Source organism: Salmo salar, chromosome 11, assembly GCF_965601325.2.
Source record: "Salmo salar chromosome 11, fSalSal1, whole genome shotgun sequence".
Lineage (NCBI taxonomy): Eukaryota > Metazoa > Chordata > Actinopteri > Salmoniformes > Salmonidae > Salmo > Salmo salar.
Genome location: NC_138301.1, coordinates 106321675 through 106347792, shown reverse-complemented (window position 1 = coordinate 106347792; position 26118 = coordinate 106321675). Strand labels below are relative to the sequence as shown.

The following is a 26118-nucleotide window of genomic DNA, read 5'->3' as shown; positions in this document are numbered from 1 at the left end:
GGTTAGGAGCACTCCCTTTAAGAGTGTGCTCCTAATCTCAGCTCGTTACCTGTATAAAAGACACCTGGGAGCCAGAAATCTTTCTGATTGAGAGGGGGTCAAATACTTATTTCCCTCATTAAAATGCAAATCAATTTATAACATTTCTGACATGCGTTTTTCTGGATATTTTTGTTGTTATTCTGTCTCTCACTGTTCAAATAAACCTACCATTACAATTATAGACTGATCCTTTCTTTGTCAGTGGGCAAACGTACAAAATCAGCAGGGGATCAAATAATTTTTTCCCCCACTGTACCTACCCTCAGACCAGGGGAGAGGACATAACAGCTACCTACCCTCAGACCAGGGGAGAGGACATAACAGCTACCTACCCTCAGACCAGGGGAGAGGACATAGACAGCCACCTACCCTCAGACCAGGGGAGAGGACATAACAGCTACCTACCCTCAGACCAGGGGAGAGGACATAACAGCCACCTACCCTCAGACCAGGGGAGAGGACGTAGACAGCTACCTACCCTCAGACCAGGGGAGAGGACATAACAGCTACCTACCCTCAGACCAGGGGAGAGGACGTAGACAGCTACCTACCCTCAGACCAGGGGAGAGGACGTAGACAACTACCTACCCTCAGACCAGGGGAGAGGACGTAGACAGCTACCTACCCTCAGACCAGGGGAGAGGACATAACAGCTACCTACCCTCAGACCAGGGGAGAGGACGTAGACAGCTACCTACCCTCAGACCAGGGGAGAGGACGTAGACAACTACCTACCCTCAGACCAGGGGAGAGGACGTAGACAGCTACCTACCCTCAGACCAGGGGAGAGGACATAACAGCTACCTAAACTCAGACCAGGGGAGAGGACATAACAGCTACCTACCCTCAGACCAGGGGAGGAGACGTAGACAGCTACCTACCCTCAGACCAGGGGAGAGGACATAACAGCTACCTACCCTCAGACCAGGGGAGAGGACATAACAGCTACCTACCCTCAGACCAGGGGAGAGGACATAACAGCTACCTACCCTCAGACCAGGGGAGAGGACATAACAGCTACCTACCCTCAGACCAGGGGAGAGGACGTAGACAGCTACCTACCCTCAGACCAGGGGAGAGGACGTAGACAGCTACCTACCCTCAGACCAGGGGAGAGGACGTAGACAACTACCTACCCTCAGACCAGGGGAGAGGACGTAGACAGCTACCTACCCTCAGACCAGGGGAGAGGACATAGACAGCTACCTACCCTCAGACCAGGGGAGTGGTTGTAGACAGCTACCTACCCTCAGACCAGGGGAGAGGACGTAGACAGCTACCTACCCTCAGACCAGGGGAGAGGACGTAGACAGCTACCTACCCTCAGACCAGGGGAGAGGACGTAGACAGCTACCTACCCTCAGACCAGGGGAGAGGACGTAGACAGCTACCTACCCTCAGGCAGCATGTGAAGACAGTTCCTCCTGATGTTGAGTTCCCTTAATGAACGGAGCCTCCCCACCTGAGGGGGCAGCACCTGTATCTCATTACAGCTGATGTCCTACAGGGGAAGACAGGAAGCAGGATGTCACACACAGACAGACCAGTAACAATATAGCTGCAGTGTTTTTTTTTAATCAGCTCTGGGCTTGTGCTCACCAGTTCCATCAGTTCTTTGGCCTTCCCAATCTCCTCTGGGACAGACAGTAGCTTGTTGTTGCTCACCACCAGCACTTTGAGAGGGAGGTTGAACAGGTATTTTGGCAATGTTGAGAGAAGGTTCCGGCTATAGAAACACAAAATACACATGTACAATATAGGCAGTATGAAAGTTTTATCCTGTGTGCAAGGATAACATTGGGGACATCAGGAAAAGATCAAGCAATGAATGTCTCCTCAATGGGTTAACAAAATGTTAGTGAAACAGAGGACCAGAGCAGACTGATATCCATGGCTGTGTTTACACAGGCAGTCCAATTCAGATTATTTTTCCACTAATTGGTCTTTTGACCAATCAGATCAGCTCTTTTGCCAATAATTAGAAAAAAGCTCAGAATTGCCGTTGCCTGTGTAAACGCAGCCTAACTGTGTCTAGAAAATGAACCATTCAAAACAACATCACATAGTGTAGGCCTATTTCTCCCACTGTGAAAGAGGAAATGCTCTGGCTACTTGATCCTGTGAATCCCCTGAAAGGAGAACTCCATACTGAGATGAAGCAGAACAACAGTGAACATGGGCCCTTGTACTTCCTCTAGCCTGGTGATATCATGGTTGTAGTATCTTATGATGCTTCTTAGAACGAGGACTCCAGACACTTAGAGGAATGCACCTGGTGTAAGCTACCTGAGGCTTTTTTGAGCACGGTTATATTGCATTTAAAGGGCTACGGATAGCGGAAAGAAAATGTGATATTGAGTCAATGCTGCCATAATACTTAACTATACCAGGTTACTACAATGCTGATATCATGTTACAGTATGAGGTCATTGGGTCAACAGATCACACCACAGTGTTCCATGAGTCATCACTGACCTTATGTTTAGATAGGTCAGCACCTGCAAGTTGATGATGGCTTCAGGGATGCATTTGATGCAGTTGTGGTAGAGGTTGAGAGACTCAAGGGGGGCAAACAGACACACCTCTGGAGGGATCTCTGTGAGCCTGTTCTTCGACAGATCTGGGGGAGGGACAGACAAGAGACAGACAGCAGGTGAGGGTCATGGGTACACAGGGACTACATACTGTCATACATGTATGGTCAAATTCTTCATCAAGTAGCACAGATCAGGTGTTGGCTACTGTATGTATCAGGATGTAATGTAAGAAAGGATCCAAACAGTCCCTCCAGAAGCTGCTATACACTCTTAGAAAAAAGGGTTCTTAGGCTGACCCAATAGGAGAACCCTTTTGGGTTCCATGTAGAACTCTCTGTGGAAGGGGTTTTAAATGGAACCCAAAAGGGTTCTACCTGGAACCAAAAAGGGTTCTTCAAAGGGTTATCCTATGGGGACAGCCGAAGAACCCTTTAAGATTCTAGATAGCACCTTTTTTCCTAAGCGTGTCGGTTGGGTCGGATGAAATCCTCTGGGAGAGTAAATTGATTCCAGGCAGTCTTGACTGGTCAATATGTCTGAATGAGTGATCAATGGGAACATGGCATGTTTCTCAAAGACAGCTGAAATTCCACTAGGCCTGAGCACAGTTCTATTACACACAGTCATATCCAGTTCCAGATCCAGTCAGTCTTCCCCATATCGATATATCCATTCAATGAGAGTAGTCTGGCCAACTCCTCTGCTTGTGTCTGTGTAATAGCTGTTGACCCATACTCTTTCAAATTCTGCATCAAACCAAAATTAACCTTGGTCCTTGAGTGTTTCGTGGACATTTGTGGCGCTGTTGCAGTGGATACTTTTATCAAATAGATGCCAGGAATTTACTGACCACAGGTTGGTGAACCGGAGACAGTTAATCAGTCAGAGTTCAGTCCTCATCATGAAAGGCACATTATAATACTTTATAGGCTTCAATGACAGATAATACTCTGCTAAGATGAGAGGTTAAGGAAGGGCTTCTCAAACTTTTGGGGGCCGGGGACCACTTTTGTGTTAGCAAATTCATCAGGGACCCCCTCATAATCACAACGCAACACGAGTGAGATAAGAATAGCCTACTTGGAGCTTTATTATGACGTCTGCAGTACATGGCTAGACAAACCAAGCCTCGGGCCCGGGGAAAGAACATACATTGTAGGTTAATAATATTACATTGTATTACACACTTTAAACGTATTCTATGGATCCCTTGGCCAAAAGTAGTTACATCTGTTGGTAGTAAAATGTAATATATATACAGTACCAGTCAAAAGTTTGGACACACCTACTCATTCAAGGGTTTTTCTTTATTTTTACTATTTTCTACATTGTAGAATAATAGTGAAGACATCAAAACTATGAAATCACACATGGCTAGAGAAGATCTGCAAAGAGGAGTGGGACAAAATCCCTCCTGAGATGTGTGCAAACCTGGTGGCCAACTACAAGAAACGTCTGACCTCTGTGATTACCAACAAGGGTTTTGCCACCAAGCACAAAGTCATGTTTTGTTGAGGGGTCAAATACTTATTTCCCTCATTAAAATGCATATCATTTTATAACATTTCTGACATGCGTTTTTCAGGATTTTTTTGTTGTTATTCTGTCTCTCACTGTTCAAATAAACCTAGCATTAAAATTATAGACTGATCATTTCTTTGTCAGTGGGCAAAGGTACAAAATCAGCAGGGGATCAAATACTTTTTTTCCCTCACTGTATACATTACAGTTGAAGTCGGAAGTTTACATACACCTTAGCCAAATACATTTAACCTCAGTTTTTCACAATTCCTGACATTTAATCCTAGTAAAAATTCCCTGTCGTAGGTCAGTTAGGATCACCGCTTTATTTTAAGAATGTGAAATTTCAGAATAATAGTTAAGATAATTATTTATTTCAGCTTTTATTTCTTTCATCACATTCCCAGTGGGTCAGAAGTTTATATACACTCAATAAGTATTTGGTAGCATTGCCTTTAAATTGTTTAACTTGGGTCAAACGTTTCGGGTAGCCTTCCACAAGCTTCCCACAATAAGTTGGGTGACAGAGTTGGTGTAACTGAGTCAGGTTTATAGGCCTCCTTGCTCGCACACACTTTTTCAGTTCTGCCCACAAATTCTCTATAGGATTGAGGTCAGGGCTTTGTGATGGCCACTCCAATACCTTGACTTTGTTGTCCTTACGCCATTTTGCCACAACTTTGGAAGTATGCTTGGGGTCATTGTCCATTTGGAAGACCCATTTGCGACCAAGCTTTAACTTCCTGACTGATGTCTTGAGATGTTGCTTCAATATATCCACATCATTTTCCTACCTCATGATGCTATCTATTTTGTGAAGTGCAGTAGTCCCTCCTGCAGCAAAGCACCCCCACAACATGATGCTGCCACCCCCGTGCCTCACGGTTGGGATGGTGTTCTTCGGCTTGCAAGCATCCCCCTTTTTCCTTCAAACATAATGATGGTCATTATGGCCAAACAGTTCAATTTTTGTTTCATCAGACCAGAGGACATTTCTCCAAAAAGTACGATCTTTGTCCCCATGTGCAGTTGCAAACCGTAGTCTGGCTTTTTTAATGGCGGTTTTGGAGCACTGGCATCTTCCTTGCTGAGCGGCCTTTCAGGTTATGTCGATATAGGACTCGTTTTACTGTGGATATTGATACTTTTGTACCTGTTTCCTCCAGCATCTTCACAAGGTCCTTTGTTGCTGTTCTAGGATTGATTTGCACTTTTCACACCAAAGTACGTTCATCTCTAGGAGACAGAACGCGCCTCCTTCCTGAGTGGAATGACGCCTGCGTGGTCCCATGGTGTTTATACTTGTTTGTACAGATGACCGTGGTACCTTCAGGCGTTTGGAAATTGCTCCCAAGGATGACCTTCTTCTGAGGTCTTGGCTGATTTCTTTTCATTTTCCCATGATGTCAAGCAAAGAGGCACTGAGTTTGAAGTTAGGACTTGAAATACATCCACAGGTACACCTCCAATTGACTCAAATGATGTCCATATCAGAAGCTTCTAAAGCCATGACATCATTTTCTGGAATTTTCCAAGCTGTTTAAAGACACAGTCAACTTAGTGTATGTATACTTCTGACCCACTGGAATTATGATACAGTGAATTATAAGTGAAATAATCTGTCTGTAAACAATTGTTGGAAAAATTACTTGTGTCATGCACGAAGTAGATGTCCTAACCGACATGTCAAAACTATAGTTTGTTAACAAGAAATTTGTGGAGTGGTTGAAAAATGAGTTTTAATGACCCTAACCTAAGTGTATGTAAACTTCCGACTTCAACTATATATTTTTTATAGACCTGGCCGCGGACCCCCTGCAGTACAGCTGACCCCACTTTGAGAACCCCTGGTGTAAAGAGAGTATAAATATGTTGCCCTCGTTCACAGTAATATTTTTCTGAATTAATTAGACTCACAGGGCTTACTCATTTCATGGGTCATGAAACGGTGCGTAATGAGAAGAATGATTGATAAAGAGAGGTGGAGAGAAGAGAAGCGAGAGAGACAGCCGTGAAGAACACGTCACTGCCCCTTTCAGATAAGATTGTATGGTTGTGATGCAGTAGGCCCATCCCTCTGTCCAATAATTGATGTGATGGCGAGTGTAGTGCCTGGCACATTGTACTGTACCCCTCCTCAGCCTAAGCTCTAGCCTCAGCTCTAGCCTAAGCTCTAGCCTCAGCTCTAACCTCAGCTCCATCCCCAGCAGTGGTATCTGGCAGCCACCACTGCCTCTCAGAGAACCAATGAATAAGATGATGTCTGGAGGAAGAGCCTCCTCCTACACCCCCTGGAACAGACTCACTGCAGCTCCTCCATTCACAAATGACACGGTCTGCAATACAGCTACTGTACCTACCTACTGCACCACTCTCCATTCACCACAAGCTGCCTACTCTAGTTTACCACCTCCTCAATTCCTCACACACTATTCTACCACAACCACACTGTGCGTTACAACTGATATTCCGTCACATGGTTCATGCACAATGTGGAATGATCACTATAGCTCTGTTCACTGCATATTCTGTCTATTCTAACAACATCTACATAGTGCATCTTCCTGTGAATGTAACTGTAATGTAAGAGGCCTATCAGTGTCTGATCCCATACATGAGTAGTCTAGGCTCTGCATATGTGTCCCCCACTCTGTGAAGGAGAGTTCTGCAGTGCTCCGTGAAGGAACTGTGAAGGTCCTGGCTACCGATACCATGGCAACCACACGCAGAGAGGAGGGGAGCGGCAAGCAACTGAATCTGCAAGACGCTCACATGAGGGGGACGTCTGTATATGCCTTGATATGCGTGTCTGTGTTTGCTTCAGTAGTGCATGCTTGCATGCAAAGGAGGGAAGGAGGTTGTGCTGATACAACTGATTTCTAAATGAAACTAAAACAAAGGTCGAGCTCCTCAAACACAGAGGGAGTTGGTTCCTGAACAATCTAACAAACTGACCTCAGCCCTGTGTCTGTATGTATGGGTGAGTGTTCAGCATGGTGAGTAGGAGGGTGTTGTCTGCCAAAACAATGCTGTCTATTTAATTAGAGGGCAGAGAAGGCAGGACTAAAGCTTTATCTCTAGGCCACTCGCAGGCCTTGGTAGACTACTTGATATTATGGCCTTGTTTTTCTCTCATCACTAATCTCAAAGCCAAGACTGCATAAAGATGCCCAACGGATCCTTGCATTTAAACAAGCTCAAATCCAGATATTTTATTGTCTTTCTGTACATCTTTAACCTGTAAAAGCCCAACCAGGATGAATTCCAATTGCATCTCCTCCACTCATGAGAGACGTATTCCTTTCTTTCAGGTTTTCTGGGAATTACCAGTCAGGCAAATGATAATAGGAACCTGGGGCTACCATCCAGTCAAATCTCACATGGCAGAGACAAGCCATCAAAGGCAAAGTGGGATCACAACAAGCATCAATGCTAGTCAGACCCCACTGTTTATCACACACATTGTAGCTTAGTATTGTAGCTCTGTTCAGAGAGAAAGAGCTGTTTTGGATGAACATAAGGGGGCCATCTCTGAGTAAGCCTGTTACAAATTGCAGCATTTACTGTGTGGGAGACATTTCCATAAGGAAGTGTTTGTGTTTAACTCCGTTCCTGAGGCAGAGTTCTGAGGCAGGAAGATGGATACATCATTGCTCCATCACATGAAATGTGACAAAAACTCCAATAACCTCCTCAGATTTAGGGCTGGCACAATTACCATATAACTGACGGTTATGGATGAAGACCGTCATGAAATAAAATAACAGTCTTAACCGTTTAAAAATACAGTATATATATTGTTTTACAAACAGTTGACTGAAGACGGGACAGCCGGGCATTCGTGCAGTTGAGTCCGTTTCCGCTGTAACATGGGTTCTCAACAACATGATGAAACTGTTGCTGCTTGCTGAAACAAGAAACTAGCGGAACGAGTCTTCGGTTGCCTAGGCAACGGCCCCCACAATGCATCAGCAGCACACAGAAATATCATTCATTCTAATTTCTAGCATTGTATTTCTATGGCAGCACATGCAGTCAGGAGCGAAGGAGAGGAGAAAAGGTGCGTCTATAAATGTTCTATTCGTACGTATTACGGAGACCGCCGTCATTTATTCCAATATACACTGCATTCGGAAAGTATTCAGAACCCTTGACTTTTTCCACATTTTGTTACGTTACAGCCTTATTCTGAAATGGATTCAATAGTTTTTTTTACCTCATCAATCTACACGCACAATACCCCATAATGACAAAGCAAAAACCAGTTTTTATACATTTTTGCAAATGTATAAATAAAACTGAAATATCACATTTACATAAGTATTCAGACCCTTTACTCAGTACTTTGTTGAAGCACCTTTGGCAGCATTTACAGCCTTTGACCTCATGGCTTGGTTTTTGCTCTGACATGCACTGTCAACTGTGGGACCTTATATAGACAGGTGTGTGCCTTTCCAAATCATGTCCAATCATTTGAATTTACCACAGGTGGACTCCAATCAAGTTGTAGAAACATCAAGGATGATCAATGGAAACAGGATGCACCTGAGCTCAATTTTTCTAGTCTCATAGCAAAGGGTCTGAATATTTATGTGAAGTTATTTAGGTTTTTTATTTATTTACAAAAAATCTAAAAACATGTTTTCTCTTTGTCATTATGGGGTATTGTGTGTAGATTAATGAGGGGGGAAAAAATAATTTTATACATTTTTAGAATAACGCTGTAACAAAATGTGGAAAAAATGAAGGTGTCTGAATACTTTATGAATGCACTGTAATAAGTCAGTGTCCTCACAAATGGTGTAGAATAATGCTAATTACCTTGACAGGTGAACTTGACCCACTTCATCAGTGAGAAGGAATGCCGGTTAATCAGCTAGGGTGTGATTAGTGATTACCATAATAGTGAGGAGTCTTTTCCTGCCTCTCACCAGTCAGCCACCAAACCCACAGCAGTACCAGCCCTGTTCCTCTACTCCCGCCTGCAGGAAACCTGGGGGCACCTCATTAAATATTCAGATGGCAGCCCATTCAGTGAGGTCAGAATACGATTGGCATGCGTATGAGAGACAGAGTGAGAGATAGGAAGAGTGTGAGAGAGAGAGAAAGAGCTATAGGAAGAATGTGAGAGAGGGGATAGAGAGAGAGAGAAGAAGAAACAGAAAGAGGAAGAGAGAGAGAGACAGAGAAAGAGCAAGTGAAAGAGAGTGAAACAGAGAGAGAGAGAGAGCAGGCCTAGATTCCAGCCCATCTTGGATAGAGAGTGGAGCCAGCCCATACACATCATCATGACAGTTGGGAAAGGGTTGTCCCCACACCAAGCTGTATTACCCACAACTCCTGCTCCTCATTCTCTATGTATATGTGAAATCCCCTTCCTGCGTGCTCCATGTCTTAGAGTACAATTGATTTTCTCCACACCCTATCCATCAACATGGCTGTAGACATGTAGAGCACAACACCAAGAGGAATCATTCAGAGCAACACAGGAGAAGCAGACAACAGCTCTTCAACCTAAGATAATGCTAATGCACAAGCCCCATTCTTTTCACGGACAGAAATTAATGATCTAGTAATGATATAATGCATGTTCGTTAGTGATAATCATTTTAACAAGGATCAAAGCAGAAGTGTCCTAGACCTGGCAACACAATCCTCGGCTTTGGCATGTGACGTGACAAAGCGAATTCGACAGACATGTCATAATGTTCCTCATACAGACAGGCAGACAGGCAGACAGGCAGCGTGGAGAGGCAGTGATGGGGAACCCAATGTGACAGTGACATCTCTAATCCTCAACCTCCTGTCCCTCACTGCACAGCCAGAGAGAAGGGGCCCGTGATGCCTTAGAGGACTGCTGTATAACCCTGGTCTGCCTGGCTACATCACAGAGAGAAGGGGCCCGTGATGCCTTAGAGGACTGCTGTATAACCCTGGTCTGCCTGGCTACATCACAGAGAGCTAGCCAGGCAAATACACCAATATCTTATACCAAGCCTAATCGTGGTGGGCTAACGCACAAACAAATCAACCCCTGTTACTGCCAGTAAATGAGCTTGTAGAGAAGTCACAGTTCCCTATTGGAGGGCTGTGTGGAGGGGCTGATGATGATGGAGGGGGCAGGGGGGAACCTATCGTCTCAGCTGTGTACCAGAGGGAGTATAATCCCCCCTCCCCACGTCACTCCTCCAGGGACCTCTCTATCCACAGCAGGGTCACCCTTTCAGTGGAAGATGGGGAGAGGAGAGGGAGAGGGTGAAGATCACTCTATATCACTCCCACTCACAACCTGAGGATGTATCATTCCACCTCCCCAGAGACTCCTCCATTACTCCATCAGCCAGAGGGGAGAAAAAAGGCCCACAGTATTGCTTTGGGGCAGTAGACCCCAACAGAAATGCAACCCCCTCCCCTTGTTATTCACCCCAACCTTGGGCTACGTCCTTTATTTTGAGGCGATTTAGTCCGTATGAAAAATACTCCTGACCAAGGTCAGAGGATAATGTAAAGATAATGTAAAGATAATGTTTGACCTTGCGCCCAAATCACATCAACATTTTGAAGATTGCGAGTCAATTCACTCTTTGACAACTGTGATGAATTAGGCCTGGTCACACACAGTTCAGAAAGATTGACATTTTCTAAAGAAAATGTGTGTTTATTCACACAAACATTCCCATATACTCATGCCTTAAACACACACGTGCACTCTGATGTGTGTGTGTGTGGTGGGGATGTGTCTCTGCTGATGCAGGTTTAATTGGCCCAGTTGAGCCTGTGTGTGATGGAGCCTGAGCTCTGGATAATCATGGGCTGACACAGTAATTACAGACCTGTGTGAGGAGCTGCACAGCCCCTGGTAAAGATACACACACACAGACATACACAGCCCAGCTCAATTATGACATATTACATACGATTACAGCAGATACATCAGCACCAATTCAACTATTTAGCAACACATTCATTGGCTTAATTGAATACAAGTCCATAGCTATTGGGAAGTACTGTATGTAGAGTCACACATGGATTCAGGAAAATACACATATTGATCTCTGTTCTCTCCCACACAAACACAAAGCCTCCTGTCTTTATCTCTGTCTGTCAGACACAAACACAGACACATCTAGACAGACAAAAGTGCTCGCTCTTTCTCACACACACACACACACACACACACACACACACACACACACACACACACACACACACACACACACACACACACACACACACACACACACACACACACACACACACACACACACACACACACACACACACACACACACAAATGTGAGGCTTGAGGCTTAAGGCACAGCTTCAGCAGCCAGTAAAGGCTTTGCTGCCAATTCTGTGCTGATAGCTAGTCTTCCAACATGCATCATTCATGTTGTACAGCGTAGATGAGCCTCGATTTCAAATACCTGTTACCCATGTTACAGGCTCATCCCTATCCTGTGATGTCAGAGCGCAGGAGTGCTGTATGGGAGCGGAGAGAGAGCAGCCCTTCATCTAAAAGGCTTTTGTTCTCTCACATGGCCAAGGCACACAGGACCAAGCTCCCCTAACTCTGACTTTCAGCAGAACAACAAATCCCAGACAGACACATGAATCTGAGGGCCCACAGACACAGACTGGGAGACAGACAGACTAAAGAGAAGAGGAGACAGACTGGCCAGACAGACATGAGGGAGAGGTGAGGAGAGAGACAGACTCAAGCATCTCTCTTCTGATGATATGCGCAGGAAGACAACGGTTGGTGGATGTGCTGTGAATCTAAAGGCTCATCTCTCCCATTAAATCAACCCAACTGACAGACATGTTCCAAAGTCAAAACGTTGTCAGCCCTTCTCATATGTTGCCTGAAGCAGTAGTTGACTGTTCCCCTTTCCCCCTGAGGGGAAGACCAGGGTTGGCCCAGGCCCACTTCTAGACTTAGACCTGGAGGTTATGAAGGGGACCCCCTGCTGGGCTCAACAAAGGTCTGGCCACTCGTGTTTGGGGAACATTTGAAGCACACGGGTCGATGGGGAAGGGAGTGGGGAGAAGAGTGATGCTTTGCTTTTGTGATGCTGTCCATTTCTCTTTCTCCATCCTTGCCTCTGACCAAACGCCATCTGTGGCATAAGCAGGCAGCCAGGCAGACAGACAGGCAGACATCTGTTAATGCCCAAAGTGCTCAAGCAGAACAGGATCGGCGAGGCTGACTACCCCCCAGCCAAACCAACAGGCTGACTACCCCCCCCCCCCCCCCCCCCCAGCCAAACCACCAGGCTTGACTACCCCCCAGCTAAACCACCAGGCTGACTACCCCCCAGCCAAACCACCAGGCTGACTACCCCCCAGCCAAACCACCAGGCTGACTACCCCCCAGCCAAACCACCAGGCTGACTACCCCCCAGCCAAACCACCAGGCTGACTACCCCCCAGCCAAACCACCAGGCTTGACTACCCCCCAGCCAAACCACCAGGCTGACTACCCCCCAGCCAAACCACCAGGCTTGACTACACCCCCCAGCCAAACCACCAGGCTTAAGCCTCTTCATCAAGTCAGGAAAGGATATTCAAAGTGGGGTGGCAGGTAGCGTAGTGGTTAGCGCGTTGGGCCAGTAACCAAAAAGTTGCTAGATCGAATCCCTGAGCTGACAAGGTAAAAATCTGTCCTTCTACCCCTGACCAAGGCAGTTAACCCACTGTTCCTAGGCCATCATTGTAAATAAGAATTTGTTCTTAACTGACTTGCCTAGTAAAATAAATATTACATTTTTTTTTAAGTAATAGATAAAGCCTGACTGATATGGATGCTGAGAGCAGAAAGAGGTTGGAAGGTTGAATTAACTTGTAGGACAAGTTTGTTTTGAATGTAAATAGGAAATGCCCCCGCCATACCTTGTCCAGTGGCTGTTGCTTATCGTCTCGCAAAATAATGATATAAATGCACCTTAAGTTAGGCTTGATATGTAGAGTCTTTATTATCCCAAAGGTGTAATTCATTTTGCAGCACGTACTGAGAAACACAATGACAATAAAAATAGACAAAGACAGTATATGTAGCACACAATACTACGACAGCTAGTTGAGGAAGCTGATTGTAGCTGGAATGAAGGCGAGTGTAGGCCTGTTAGTTTTAAACTTAGGGAGCCCGTATCTGCGCTCTGAGGGAAGAATCGTAAATTAATCAAATAAGGAATACTCTAAGGAGTCCCTCAGAATGGGCTGCCTATAGGCAAGGCTTGATATTAGTGTAGGTATGAGCTAGACTTAACCAAACCATGACATTTAGCTTGCACTCTCTGATAATTACCCCTCAGGAAGAGTGGTGGAATAAATCCTCACTTAGCCAAAGGCATTGATGCGCTGGGCTGCAAAATGGCTGACATTTATCACAAAGGTTAGGGTAGCACATTGTTGGTTGATGAAGGACAGGCGCAAATGTCCCTTTTTACTAGAACATTTCCCTTCAACTGAGTTTTTTGTGTGAATTCCATCTTACAACGTAACACGTCGCATAATTCATTGTAATATAATTGTCAGTAGTCTAAAGAACACCAGACAAGACCACAACAGAAACAAAGGGTGACAGTGAGCGCTCTTCTATGTTAGCATAGGCCTACATCTTTTGGCTGGATTTAACTTACATGTAATGCCCATTCTGATATTTGTAACGCAAAGCCACAAAGTCATAAAATCTGATTTTAAACCTAACATTAACCACCCTGATGCCTAACCCTTACTTAAATTAAGACCAAAAGCACATTCTTGTTTTCATTCATTTTTACAATTTAGACAATTTTGACTTTGCAGCTGGCCTGTCATTGGGGGCGGCAGGTAGCCTAGTGGTTAGAGCGTTGGACTAATCGAATCCCTGAGCTGACAAGGTAAAAATCTAGCGTCCTGCCCCTGAACAATGCAGTTAACCCACCAGGTTGTTATTGTAAATAAGAATTTGTTCTTAACTGACTTGCCTAGTTAAATAAAGGTTAAGAATAAATGGAAATTGCTCAGTCCTGCCTCCAGGACAAAACTCATCCCATTAAACATCAACCTGCAGATGTTTATTGATTAGTATCACTTAATACAAAGCAGCATAGAATGTATACGATAATTTGTTTTGAACTAACAATATTCTGTCACTGTCGTACAATCTTAATTTAGAGAGTAGTGGTAGTGATGATATGGGGGGGATAAACCGATACTGTAACATATCAGGATATTATTTCCTACAATATAACATATTGTTTTGACAACATCGGAATATTGTTTTTGCGCTAGTTGGCTGTACCTGCACTAAAACTCAATTTTAAATAGAGAGACAATTAGTTTTCAGCACTTCTATTTCCATGACTGATCAAAACTCTCATGGCTCACTCTGCAGCAGACATATGGGGAACCATACGTTTGGAACATTGAAACACAAAATCACAGTATCGAATCACAATACATGTAGAATCGTGAGAATCACAATACATATAGAATCGTGAGAATCACAATACATATAGAATCGTGAGAATCACAATACATATAGAATCATGAGAATCACAATACAAATGTATTTCTCATGATTCTATATGTATTGTATTTCTCATGATTCTAATACATATAGAATCATGAGTACCACAATACATATCGGCACCTAAGTATAGTGATAATATTGTATCGTGACGTCCCTGGCAATTCCCAGACTTAGAGAGCACGTAGACTTGATTAACAAAATATCAACAATAGAACTCCAAGTGCAGACAAACATCCTGATCTGGCTGGCATGTGTTCAGACTTTTTGTTCTTTTTTTTCAGGCAAGCATATCTAAAAAGGATCATACACAAACACAGTTTCCAAACAAGTCCCTGGTTTCAGAGGAACTAAGAGTCTTTCCTTGCAGAATAAAGTCAAAGTAGCATGGGTGTTAAGTGTGGATCAGCCTGTTTAGAAACCTCATGGTCATTTGACACAGGGGTGTCTGTCTGGACTCCCCACCTTTTAACGGTCAAGCATTGATTTCCTCGCCCACTGTGTCTGTCTGCCCATCTTCACCCAGGGAGATAGTATAGAGGTGAGGGAGCCAGGGAGGCTTGGTTGGAATGCTGCCTGTACAAGCTGTACACAATAGCACTGTGTGGTTTCAAGTTTCAAAGTTGATTCGCCACGTGCACAGGAGACAACAGTGTAAAACAGTACTGTGAAATTCTTTCTTGAGAGCTCTTTTCCAACAATAAAGTGATAATAATTATAATAATAAATATAGATAATAAAAGGAAAAACACACGAAGTACGATATAAGTTGAAGAAACACGAGAATGCAAGTATATACAGGTCTGTATCTTATTCAATATTCAGGGGTACTGGAGTGGTTGAGGTGGGTTTATACATAAAAATGTACTGGTAGTAGATGGCGCCGAAGACCATGGCTGACGTTTTACATTCTGCTAACCAATTGTGCAAGTTTGTTATTTTTTTGCGTTTTGTATAACTTATTTTTTTACTTATTTTGTACCTAATGTTGCTGCTACAGTCTCTTATGACCGAAAATAACTTCTGTACATCAGAAAAGCGATTACTTACCGCGGACTGGAAGAAATGTTTTCCTTTAACGAGTCCGACGAGAAGGATATCCTGCTTTCACTGGAACAGGCCCAGATACACACGCCTTTTGCATGAAGAAAAGATGTCGGAAAAGGGGACACAGATCGGGGATCCTTCTGAGAATCCAGAGGCGAGCTCGTAAACTCCCAATGCCTTCCATTCTTCTTGCTAACGTGCAATCGTTAGAAAATAAAATTGATGACCTAATATTAAGATTATCCTACCAACGGGACATTAAAAACTGCAACATCTTATGTTTCACCGAAACGTGGCTGAAAGAAGAAACTGACAATATAGAGCTGGAGGGATTTTCCATGCACCGGCAGAACAGAGACGCTACCTCTGGTAAGACGAGGGGTGGGGGTGTGTGTCTTTTTGTCAATAACAGCTGGTGCGCGATGTTGAATATTAAAGAAGTCTTGAGGTATTGCTCGCCTGAGGTAGAGTACCTTATGATAAGCTGTCGACCGCATCTACTAAGAGAGTTATCATCTGTATTATTCATAGCTGTCTATTTACCAACACAAAGCGAAGCTGGCACTAAGACCGCTCTCAACCAACTCTATAAGGCCATAAACAAAGAGAAAATGCTCACCCAGAAGCGGCGCTCCTAGTGGCCGGTGTCTTTAATGCAGGGAAACTAAAACAGTTTTACCAAATTTTTACCAGCATGTCACATGTGCAACCAGGGTAAAAAAATCCTAGACCACCTTTACTCCACACAGAGATGCATAAAAAGCTCTCTCCCACCCTCCTTTTGGCAAATCTGACAATAATTCTATCCTCCTGATTCCTGCTTACAAGTAAAAACTAAAGCAGGAAGTAGCAGTGACTTTCTCAATACGGAAGTGGTCAGATGACACGGATGCTACACTACAGGACTGTTTTGCTAGCACAGACTGGAATATGTTCCGGGATTCAGCCAATGGCATTGAGGAATACAGCACCTCAGTCATCGGCTTCATCAATAAGTGCATCGATGACGTCGTCCCCACAGTGACTGTACGTACAGTTGAAGTTGGAAGTTTTCATACACTTAGGTTGGAGTCATTAAAACTTGTTTTTCAACCACTCCAAAAATGTCTTGGTAACAAACTATAGTTTTGGCAAGTCGTTTAGGACATCTACTTTGTGCATGGCACAATAACTTTTTCCAACAATTGTTTACAGACAGATTATTTCACTTATAATTCACTGTATCACAATTCCAGCGGGTGAGAAATTTACATACATTAAGTCGACTGTGCCTTTAAACAGCTTGAAAAATTCCAGAAAATGATGTCATGGCTTTAGAAGCTTCTGATAGGCTAATTGACATCATTTGAGTCAATTGGAGGTGTGCCTGTGGATGTATTTCAAGGACTACCTTCAAACTCACTGCCTCTTTGCTTGACATCATGGGGAAATCAAAAGAAATCAGCCAAGACCTCAGAAAAAATATTGTAGACCTCCACAAATCTGGTTCATTCTTGGGAGCAATTTCCAAACGCCTGAAGGTACCAGGTTCATATGTACAAACAATAGTACGCAAGTATAAACACCATGGGACCACCCAGCCGTCATACCGCTCAGGGAGGAGACGCGTTCTGTCTCCTAGAGACGAACGTACTTTGGCGCGAAAAGTGCAAATCAATCCCAGAACAACAGCAAAGGACCTTGTGAAGATGCTGGAGGAAACAGGTACAAAGGTATTTATATCCACAGTAAAACGAGTCCTATATCGACATAACCAGAAATGCCGTTCAGCAAGGAAGAGGCCACTGCTCCAAAACCGCCATAAAAAAGCCAGACTACGGTTTGCAACTGCACATGGGGACAAAGATCGTACTTTTTGGAGAAATGTCCTCTGGTCTGATGAAACAAAAATTTAACTGTTTGGCCATAATGACCATTGTTATGTTTGGAGGAAAAAGGGGGAGGCCTGCAAGCCGAAGAACACCATCACAACCATGAAGCACGGGGGTGGCAGCATCATGTTGAGGGGGTGCTTTGCTGCAGGAGGGACTGGTGCACTTCACAAAATAGATGGCATCATGAGGTAGGAAAATGATGTGGATATATTGAAGCAACATCTCAAGGCATCAGTCAGGAAGTTAAAACGTGGTCGCAAATGGGTCTTCCAAATGGACAATGTCCCCAAGCATACTTCCAACGTTGTGGCAAAATGGCTTAAGGACAACAAAGTCAAGGTATTGGAGTGGCCATCACAAAGCCCTGACCTCAATCCTATAGAAAATGTGTGGGCAGAACTGAAAAAGCGTGTGCGAGCAAGGAGGCCTACAAACCTGACTCAGTTACACCAGCTCTGTCAGGAGGAGTGGGCCAAAATACACCCAACATATTGTGGGAAGCTTGTGGAAGGCTACCCGAAACGTTTGACCCAAGTTAAACAGTTTAAAGGCAATGCTACCAAATACTAATTGAGTTTATGTAAACTTCTGACCCACTGGGAATGTGATGAAAGAAATAAAAGCTGAAATAAATCACTCTCTGTCATGACTTCCGCCGAAGTCGGTCCCTCTCCTTGTTCGGGCGGTGTTCGGCGGTCGACGTCACCGATCTTCTAGCCATCACTGATCCATTTTTCATTTTCCATTGGTTTTGTCTTGTCTTCCTGCACACCTGGTTCCAATCCCATCAATTTCATGTTGTGTATTTAACCCTGTTTCCCATCATGTCCTTGTCAGAGATTGTTTGTTTTGTTTGTTCGTGAATTATGTATTGGTGCGCAACGGGTTCTTGTACCCACTTTTATTTATTATGTACTTTGGTTTTGGAGTTTATTAAAGGCTATTAAACTACTCCATTTATACCAAGTTCGATTCTCCTGCGCCTGACTTCCCTGCCACCTACACACACGACATTACACTCTCAACTATTATTCTGACATTTCACATTCTTAAAATAAAGTGGTGATCCTAACTGACCTAAGACAGGGAATTTTTACTAAGATGAAATGTCAGGAATTGTGAAAAACTGAGTTTAAATGTATTTGGCTAAGATGTATGTAAACGTCCAACTTCAACTGTAGGTGTTCCTTTTGTCCAGGTGGGAAAGGGCAGTGTGGAGTGCAATAGAGATTGCATCATCTGTGGATCTGTTGGGGCGGTTTGCGAATTGGACTGGGTCTAGGGTGTCCGGGAGGATGCTGTTGATGTGTTTTCTTCTCCCTTGAACTGCACTGCTGGTTAAGGGCTTGTAAGTAAGCATTTCACAGTATAGTCTACACTTGTATTCGGCGCATGTGGCAAATAAAGTTTGATTTGTTAAACCTGTGAACAGGGCTGAAAAGTAACTGGTAGCAGGAATATATAAACGCTTATGGTAATGTACTAATGGTAATACACTGAGTGTACAAGACATTAGAAAAATCTGCTCTTTCCATGACCTAGACTGACCAGGTGAAAGCTATGATCCCTTGTGTCACTTGTTAAATCCACTTCAATCAGTGTAGATGAAAGGGAGGAGACAGGTTAAAGAAGGATTTTTAAGCCTTGAGACAATTGAGACATGGATTGTGTATGTGTGCCATTCAGAGGGTGAATGGGCAGGACAAAAGATTTATGTGCCTATGAACGGGGTATGGTTGTAGGTGCCAGGCGCACCGGTTTGTGTCAAGAACTGCAACGCTGCTGGGTTTTTCATGCTCAACAGTTTCTTGTGTATATCAAGAATGGTCCACCACCCAAAGGACATCCAGCCAACTTCACACAACTGTGGGAAGCAATGGCGTCAACATGGGCCAGCATCCACTTGACACCTTGTAGAGTTCATGCCCTGACAAATTGAGGCTGTTCTGAGGGCAAAAGGGGGAGCAACTCAATATTAGCAAGGTGTTCTTAATGTTTTGTACACTCAGTGTAAACAGGTGTAATAGTGACCAGTAGATAGATACTGATGGTAATGGAAATTAATAATCAATGAACAGCAGCAGAATGGTAGTAATAAATCTAATCAATAATCATTTTAGAAGCAGCATAGGTGTGAGGGGTGTGTGTGCACATGTGGGTGTAAATGTGTGGCGTCAGTAATGAGTGTGAGGGTATATGCGTGTGTGTGTGTGTGTGTGTGTGTGTGTGTGTGTGTGTGTGTGTGTGTGTGTGTGTGTGTGTGTGTGTGTGTGTGTGTGTGTGAGAGAGAGTGTGAGTAAGAGTTGAGATCAAATCAAATTTTATTTGTCACATGCGCAGAATACAACAGGTGTAGACATTACCGTGAAATGCTTACTTACAAGCCCTTAACCAACAATGCAGTTCAAGAAATAGAGTTAAAATATTTACTTAATATTTACTTAATAAACTAAAATAAATAGATTTTTTTTTAAGTTACACAAGAAAATTACATAACAATAATGAAGGAAAGGTGAGGGTAAGGTGTATGTGTCTGTGTTGGTAGAGACCTGTGGATGAGCATAAAGTCCAGGCTAGTCACGAGAAAGAGCCGTCGATTTTAGACGTTTGAAAAGGCCCTGAGGACGTCGATATCTGCCTTTGTCGGTGCTCACCAAAAAGAAACTATGGCACAACACTGGGCTCGAACTCACAAGGCTCAAAGCCAGAACGTGCTGCTTAGACCAATGCACCATGGAAGTTCACAATTCTCTTGCAAGCAGGGAGAGTACTTGATGATGCTTAAAAGGAAACAGCGCATTGTTTTTAATTATTTTGTTTCAAACTTTTCCCAAACTATAGCTCGAACCTTAACCACTCAGAATTAATACCTAAACTTAACCCTTTGAGTTATTTCTGTTTTAACCCTGTAACAACGCAGAATTAACCCTGTAACCACGCAGAATGAATGGGTAAAACTATGAAATCCAGTTGTAGGGCCTCCCGAGTGGCGCAGCAGTCTAAGGCAGGAGCGTCACTACAGACCCATGAGGCGACGCATGATTGGCCCAGCGTTGTCAGGGTTAGGGGAGGGTTTGGGTCGGCCGGTATGTCCTTGTCCCATCGCACTCTAGCGACTCCTGTGGCGGACCGGGCGTATGCACGCTGACACAGTCGCCAGTTGGACAGTGTTTCCTCCGACCAATTGGTGCGGCTGGCTTCTGGGTTAAACGAGCAGTGTGGCAAGAAGCAGTGTGGCTTTGCAGGGTTGTGTTTCGGGGGACGCACAGCTCTCGACCTCCGTACGGGAGTTGCAGCGATGGGAAAAGACTGTAACTACCAATTGGATATCACGAAATTGGGGGAAAAAAAGGGGGTAAAAGTACCAAAAATAAAAAATAAGATCAGGTTGTAGAGTCAGAGTGGATAGTCTGTGGGAGCGGGAGAGCAGTAGTTGTTAGCCATTTACCAGTCTTCTGGCCAGGGAATAGAAGCTGTTTAGTAGTCTGTTGGTCTGAACCTTGATGCATCGGTACCACCTGCCGGACATGAGCATGGAGAACAGTCTATGTCTCGGGTGACTGGAATCTTTAGTAATTCTTTGGACCTTTCTCAGACACCGGCTGGCATGTAAGTCCTGGATGGCTGGGAGCTCGCTCCCAGTGATGCGCTGGGCCATTCGCATCACCCTCTGTAGGGCCTTGCAGTCGAGGTCGGTGCAGTTGCCATTCCAGGCGGTGATACAACAAGTCAGGATGCTCTCGATGGTGCAAAAGTAAAAGTTGTAAAAGTTCCTGAGGATCTGATGGGCCATGCCAAATCATTTGAGCCTCCTGAGGGAAAATAGGTGCTGCCGAGCCTTCTTCACAACTGTGCTGGTGTGAGAGGACCATGTCCTCGGTGATGTGGACACTAAAGCTTTTGACCATCTCTACTGTGGCCCCGTCAATGTGGATGGTGGTGTGCAACCCTCCCCTGGTTTCTGTTGTCCACAATCAGCTCATTGGTCTTGCTGACGTTGACGGAGAGGTTGATGTCCTGGCACCACACTTCCAGGTCTCGGACCTCCTCCCTTTAGGCTGTCTCATCATCGTTGGTGAACAGGCCAACCACCGTTGTGACATCAGCAAAACTTGATGATGGAGTTACAATCGTGCGTGGCCACATAGTCGTTGGTAAACAGAGAGTACAGAAGAGTTGAGGACCAGCGTGGCAGAGGTGTTGCTGCCTAGCCTCACCACCTAGGGTTGGCCGGTCAGGAAGTCCAGCATCCAGTTGCAAAAGGAGGGGTTTAGTCCCAGGGACCCGAGCTTGGTGACAGGCTTGGAGGGCACTATGGTGTTGAACGCTGAGCTGTAGTGGATGAACAGAATTATCACATAGGTATCCCGCTTGTCTGTTGGTTAGCGCCTGTAAGTAAGCATTTCACGGTTGATTTTTAATACATTGAAAGGCTGCATGATGAGACTAATGATGATTTGAAAAAAGTTGCTTGAAAAGGCATGAGCTCTGCTTTGTGTTTTGTGCAGGCTGTACACTCCAATAGTCTTTCATTCACAATTTGACAAGCACTTGATAATGCCTCGAATTTCAAGGCGGCATCCCCTTTTGTGGCATTATGCATCCTAAAAAAAATATTTTTGCGGCCCGGAGTGTTGCTTTGTGCCCTTCTCCCTGAGTGTGCTGCGCAATCCGAGGCGCTTCTCACTCACATGGCTCTCCGTCAAGTGATCGGGTCTTTCTCACAGGCTACAAGTGAAGACAGACAGATCGGGGACGATCGGGGACGCAGCTGTGCGCGTCGTTATCCAATTCTGAGGAGCATATTGAAGATATTGGAAGAAATGTCCACTTGTACTTTTTGTCAGCCAACAAGATGAGTAGGCCTAACGAACAGCAAAAGCACTAGCCTATGTCAATCTACTATCCCCCATACTACAAAAGTGGACCTATTCTATTATGTGCGAGAAATAAATATTCCAAACGTAGTCTGGGACAGTTGTGGGATGCAATACATCCCAAATTAATAATTTACAACCACTAGCATCAAAAAACGTTTTAATGCAATGTCGCTGACGCAATAGATCAGAGCATTTAGCGTAAAATATTGATAAACTATTAGGCTAGTTCTTCACATTATAACCACAGCAATGTGCACATGGTAGTAGGCTATAAGTGCAAATTTTCCATTAGTGGAAAACACCACTATCAAAAGTGACTGCAAATGCAATTATGCATGTAATGCTCTACACCCCTTGCAAAGCAGATTAATGTGCTTCATTTGAAGAAATTATTTGGCCACTTTAGTTGTGATACAAACCTTAATAAAACATATAGGCCTCTGGGCTAGGCTACATGAGACTTTTTTTAATTAAAAATAATTGACCATTATCATTCACCTGTATCGAAACAGGGGCAGCGGGAAAAAATACATGTCTCCTATGCACTTAAATAGCAAATGGAGGACACTTTTCCCCGTGGTTTATTTTCATGCCAGCCAGGTAGGCTATACTCCTGTTGTAAATATAAGCAATGTGCTTAATATTAGGAAAGTTGAGCAATAAATATAGTAGGCTTAGCCTATAGAAAGCTGATGGGAACCTCATCTTTTTTATTAGAGGCCATCACTCTGTTTTGTCATGCAATTGCATAGCCTAAAGAAATGTTGCGCAACATGAGCTCATGGGCTCTCATGAAGTGTTTGATCAGAATTTCTATTACATTTGCATCAATGTCAGAGTGATTAGAGGGGCAATAGAGTGCTGAGTACTAAGCAGTTAGCAAGTTTGGTACGCTACTAATTAAAAAAATATGCATATATTTAACCTTTATTTAACTCATGACCAGCAGTAGCATCAGAGCTTGGAGAAGCTCTGTGACTAAACGGTCATGTGGAATTTGACTGCCTTCATGACTCGTGACTGCAGGTGTGGTGGTAATACGGTCACCGCAACAGCCCTAGTTGTCATTCAGGGATCACTTGGCAGAAAGTCAAGCCACACCAGTGCAGCCAAACATCAACTGCCAGTGAAATACTATAGTGCTCAGGAGTTACGATACAACCAAACACACAATCACAGGACTAAATGTTCATGTTAAAAATATTCTACGATATTTACAGCATTTGCCCCATCATCCTCTCCTCTCATTGTTTTTTGTTGGAACGAAAGTTCTCCTTCTCTCTCTCGTATGTGAAGTGCAGGGTGTTTGTGCCCTCTGGGGTAGAGTAGGATAGGGTAGGGTACGGTAGAGTAGTGTACGGTATGGTACGGTAGAGTAGTGTACGGTAGAGTACCGTATGGTACGGTAGAGTAGCGTACGGTATATACGGTAGGGTACGGTACGATAGAGTAGGGTATGGTACGGTAGAGTAGCGTACGGTATATACGGTAGGGTACGGTACGATAGAGTAGGGTATGGTACAGTAGAGTAGCGTACGGTATATACGGTAGGGTACGGTACGGTAGAGTAGGGTATGGTACGGTAGAGTAGCGTACGGTATATACGGTAGGGTACGGTACGATAGAGTAGGGTATGGTACGGTAGAGTAGCGTACGGTATATACGGTAGGGTACGGTACGATAGAGTAGGGTATGGTACGGTAGAGTAGCGTACGGTATATACGGTAGGGTACGGTACGATAGAGTAGGGTATGGTACGGTAGAGTAGCGTACGGTATATACGGTAGGGTACGGTACGATAGAGTAGGGTATGGTACGGTAGAGTAGCGTACGGTATATACGGTAGGGTACGGTACGATAGAGTAGGGTATGGTACGGTAGAGTAGCGTACGGTATATACGGTAGGGTACGGTACGATAGAGTAGGGTATGATACGGTAGAGTAGCGTACGGTATATACGGTAGGGTACGGTACAATAGAGTAGGGTATGGTACGGTAGAGTAGTGTACGTATGTACGGCACGGTATGGTAGAGTAGTGTATGGAAGAGTAGGGTACGGTAGAGTAGGGTATGGTAGGGTTTGGTAGAGTAGGGTACGGTAGAGTAGAGTAGGGTACGGTAAAGTAGGGTGGGGTATGGTAGAGTAGGGTACGATAGAGTAGGTTATGGTAGAGCATGGTAGGGTACGGTAGAGTAGGGTATGTTAGAGTAGGGTAGGGTAGGGTAGAGTAGGGTACGGTAGAGTAGGGTAGGGTACGGTAGAGTAGGGTAGGGTACTGTATGGTACGGTAGAGTACGGTACGGTACGGTATGGTACGGTAGGGTACGGTATGGTACGGTAGGGTAGGGTACAGAAGAGTAGGGAACGGTAGAGTATAGTACGGTACAGTAGGGTTCGGCAGAGTAGGGTATAGTAGTGTAGGGTACGGTAGAGTAGGGTACGGTAGAGTAGAGTAGGGTACGGTAGAGTAGGGTATGGTAGAGTTTGGTAGGGTACGGTAGAGTAGGGTATGTTAGAGTAGAGTAGGGTACGGAAGAGTAGGGTACGGATGAGTATGGTAGGGTACGGTAGGGTACGGTCGAGTAGGGTACGGTAGAGTAGGGTCTGGTACGGTAGAGTAGGGTACGGTGGAGTAGGGTACGGAACGGTAGAGTAGGGTATAGAAAGGAGGGTATAGTAGAGTAGGGTAAGGTACAGTAGAGTGGGGAACGGTAGGGTAGAGTGGGGTGGGGTGCTGTATGGTACAGTAGAGTAGAGTACGGTACGGTACGGTATGGTACGGTAGGGTACGGAAGAGTAGGGAACGGTGGAGTAAAGTACAGTACAGTAGGGTACGGTAGAGTAGGGTCTGGTAAAGTAGGGTACGGTAGAGTAGGGTATGGTAGGGTACAGTAGTGTATGGTACGTTAGAGTAGGGTCTGGTACGGTAGAGTAGGGTACTGTATGGTACGGAGAGTATGGTACGGTAGGGTATGGAAGAGTAGGGTATGGTGGAGTAAAGTACGGTATGGTACGGTAGGGTACGGAGGAGTAGGGTACGGTAGAGTAGGGTACGGTAGAGTAGGGTACGGTAGTGTAGGGTACGGTAGAGTAGGGTACGGTAGTGTAGGGTACGGAAGAGTAGGGTGCGGTAGAGTAAAGTACGGTACAGTAGGGTACGGTACAGTAGGGTACGGAAGAGTAGGGTACGGTGAAGTAGAGAACGGTAAAGTACGGTACAGTAGGGTACGGTAGAGTAGGGTAGGGTACAGTACAGTAGGGTACGGTACAGTAGGGTAGGGTACGGTAGCGTAAAGTACGGTGCAGTAGGGTACGGTAGAGTAGGGTACGGTACAGTAGGGTACGGTACAGTAGGGTAGGGTACGGTAGCGTAAAGTACGGTGCAGTAGGGTCCGGTACAGTAGGGTACGGTACAGTAGGGTACGGTACAGTAGGGTATGGTACAGTAGCGTAAAGTACGGTGCAGTAGGGTCCGGTACAGTAGGGTAGGGAATGCAGCAGCATGCTGGCCTGTTGGCTCCAACATCTGGATGTTCCCCAATGCTGGAAGGGGGGCCCCGAGTGAAAAACTTTGGGAACCCCTGGAGTAGAGTAGGGTACGGTAGATTAGAGTAGGATAGAGTAGGGTAGGCAGTAGCATGCTGGCCTGTTGGCTCCAACATCTCCAGCCTCTCTCCAAGGTCAGGGCATCGGCTTACAGCTC

The 26118-nt window shown here is 44.8% G+C and overlaps 1 protein-coding gene across 3 annotated transcripts in view; it reads right to left on the bottom strand.

The window, feature by feature from the left end:
• LOC106563437 (leucine-rich repeat and calponin homology domain-containing protein 2) overlaps positions 1-26118 on the bottom strand; it is an 87101-nt gene that overhangs the window by 52437 nt on the left and 8546 nt on the right. For all 3 annotated transcript variants that reach the window (XM_014129007.3, XM_014129008.3, XM_014129009.3), the window contains exons 2-4: positions 2518-2662; positions 1642-1768; positions 1438-1543 (exon numbers count right to left, since the gene is read on the bottom strand). In XM_014129007.3, coding sequence (XP_013984482.3) covers positions 1438-1543; positions 1642-1768; positions 2518-2662 — 378 coding nt within the window. The remainder of the gene's footprint in view (positions 1-1437; positions 1544-1641; positions 1769-2517; positions 2663-26118) is intronic.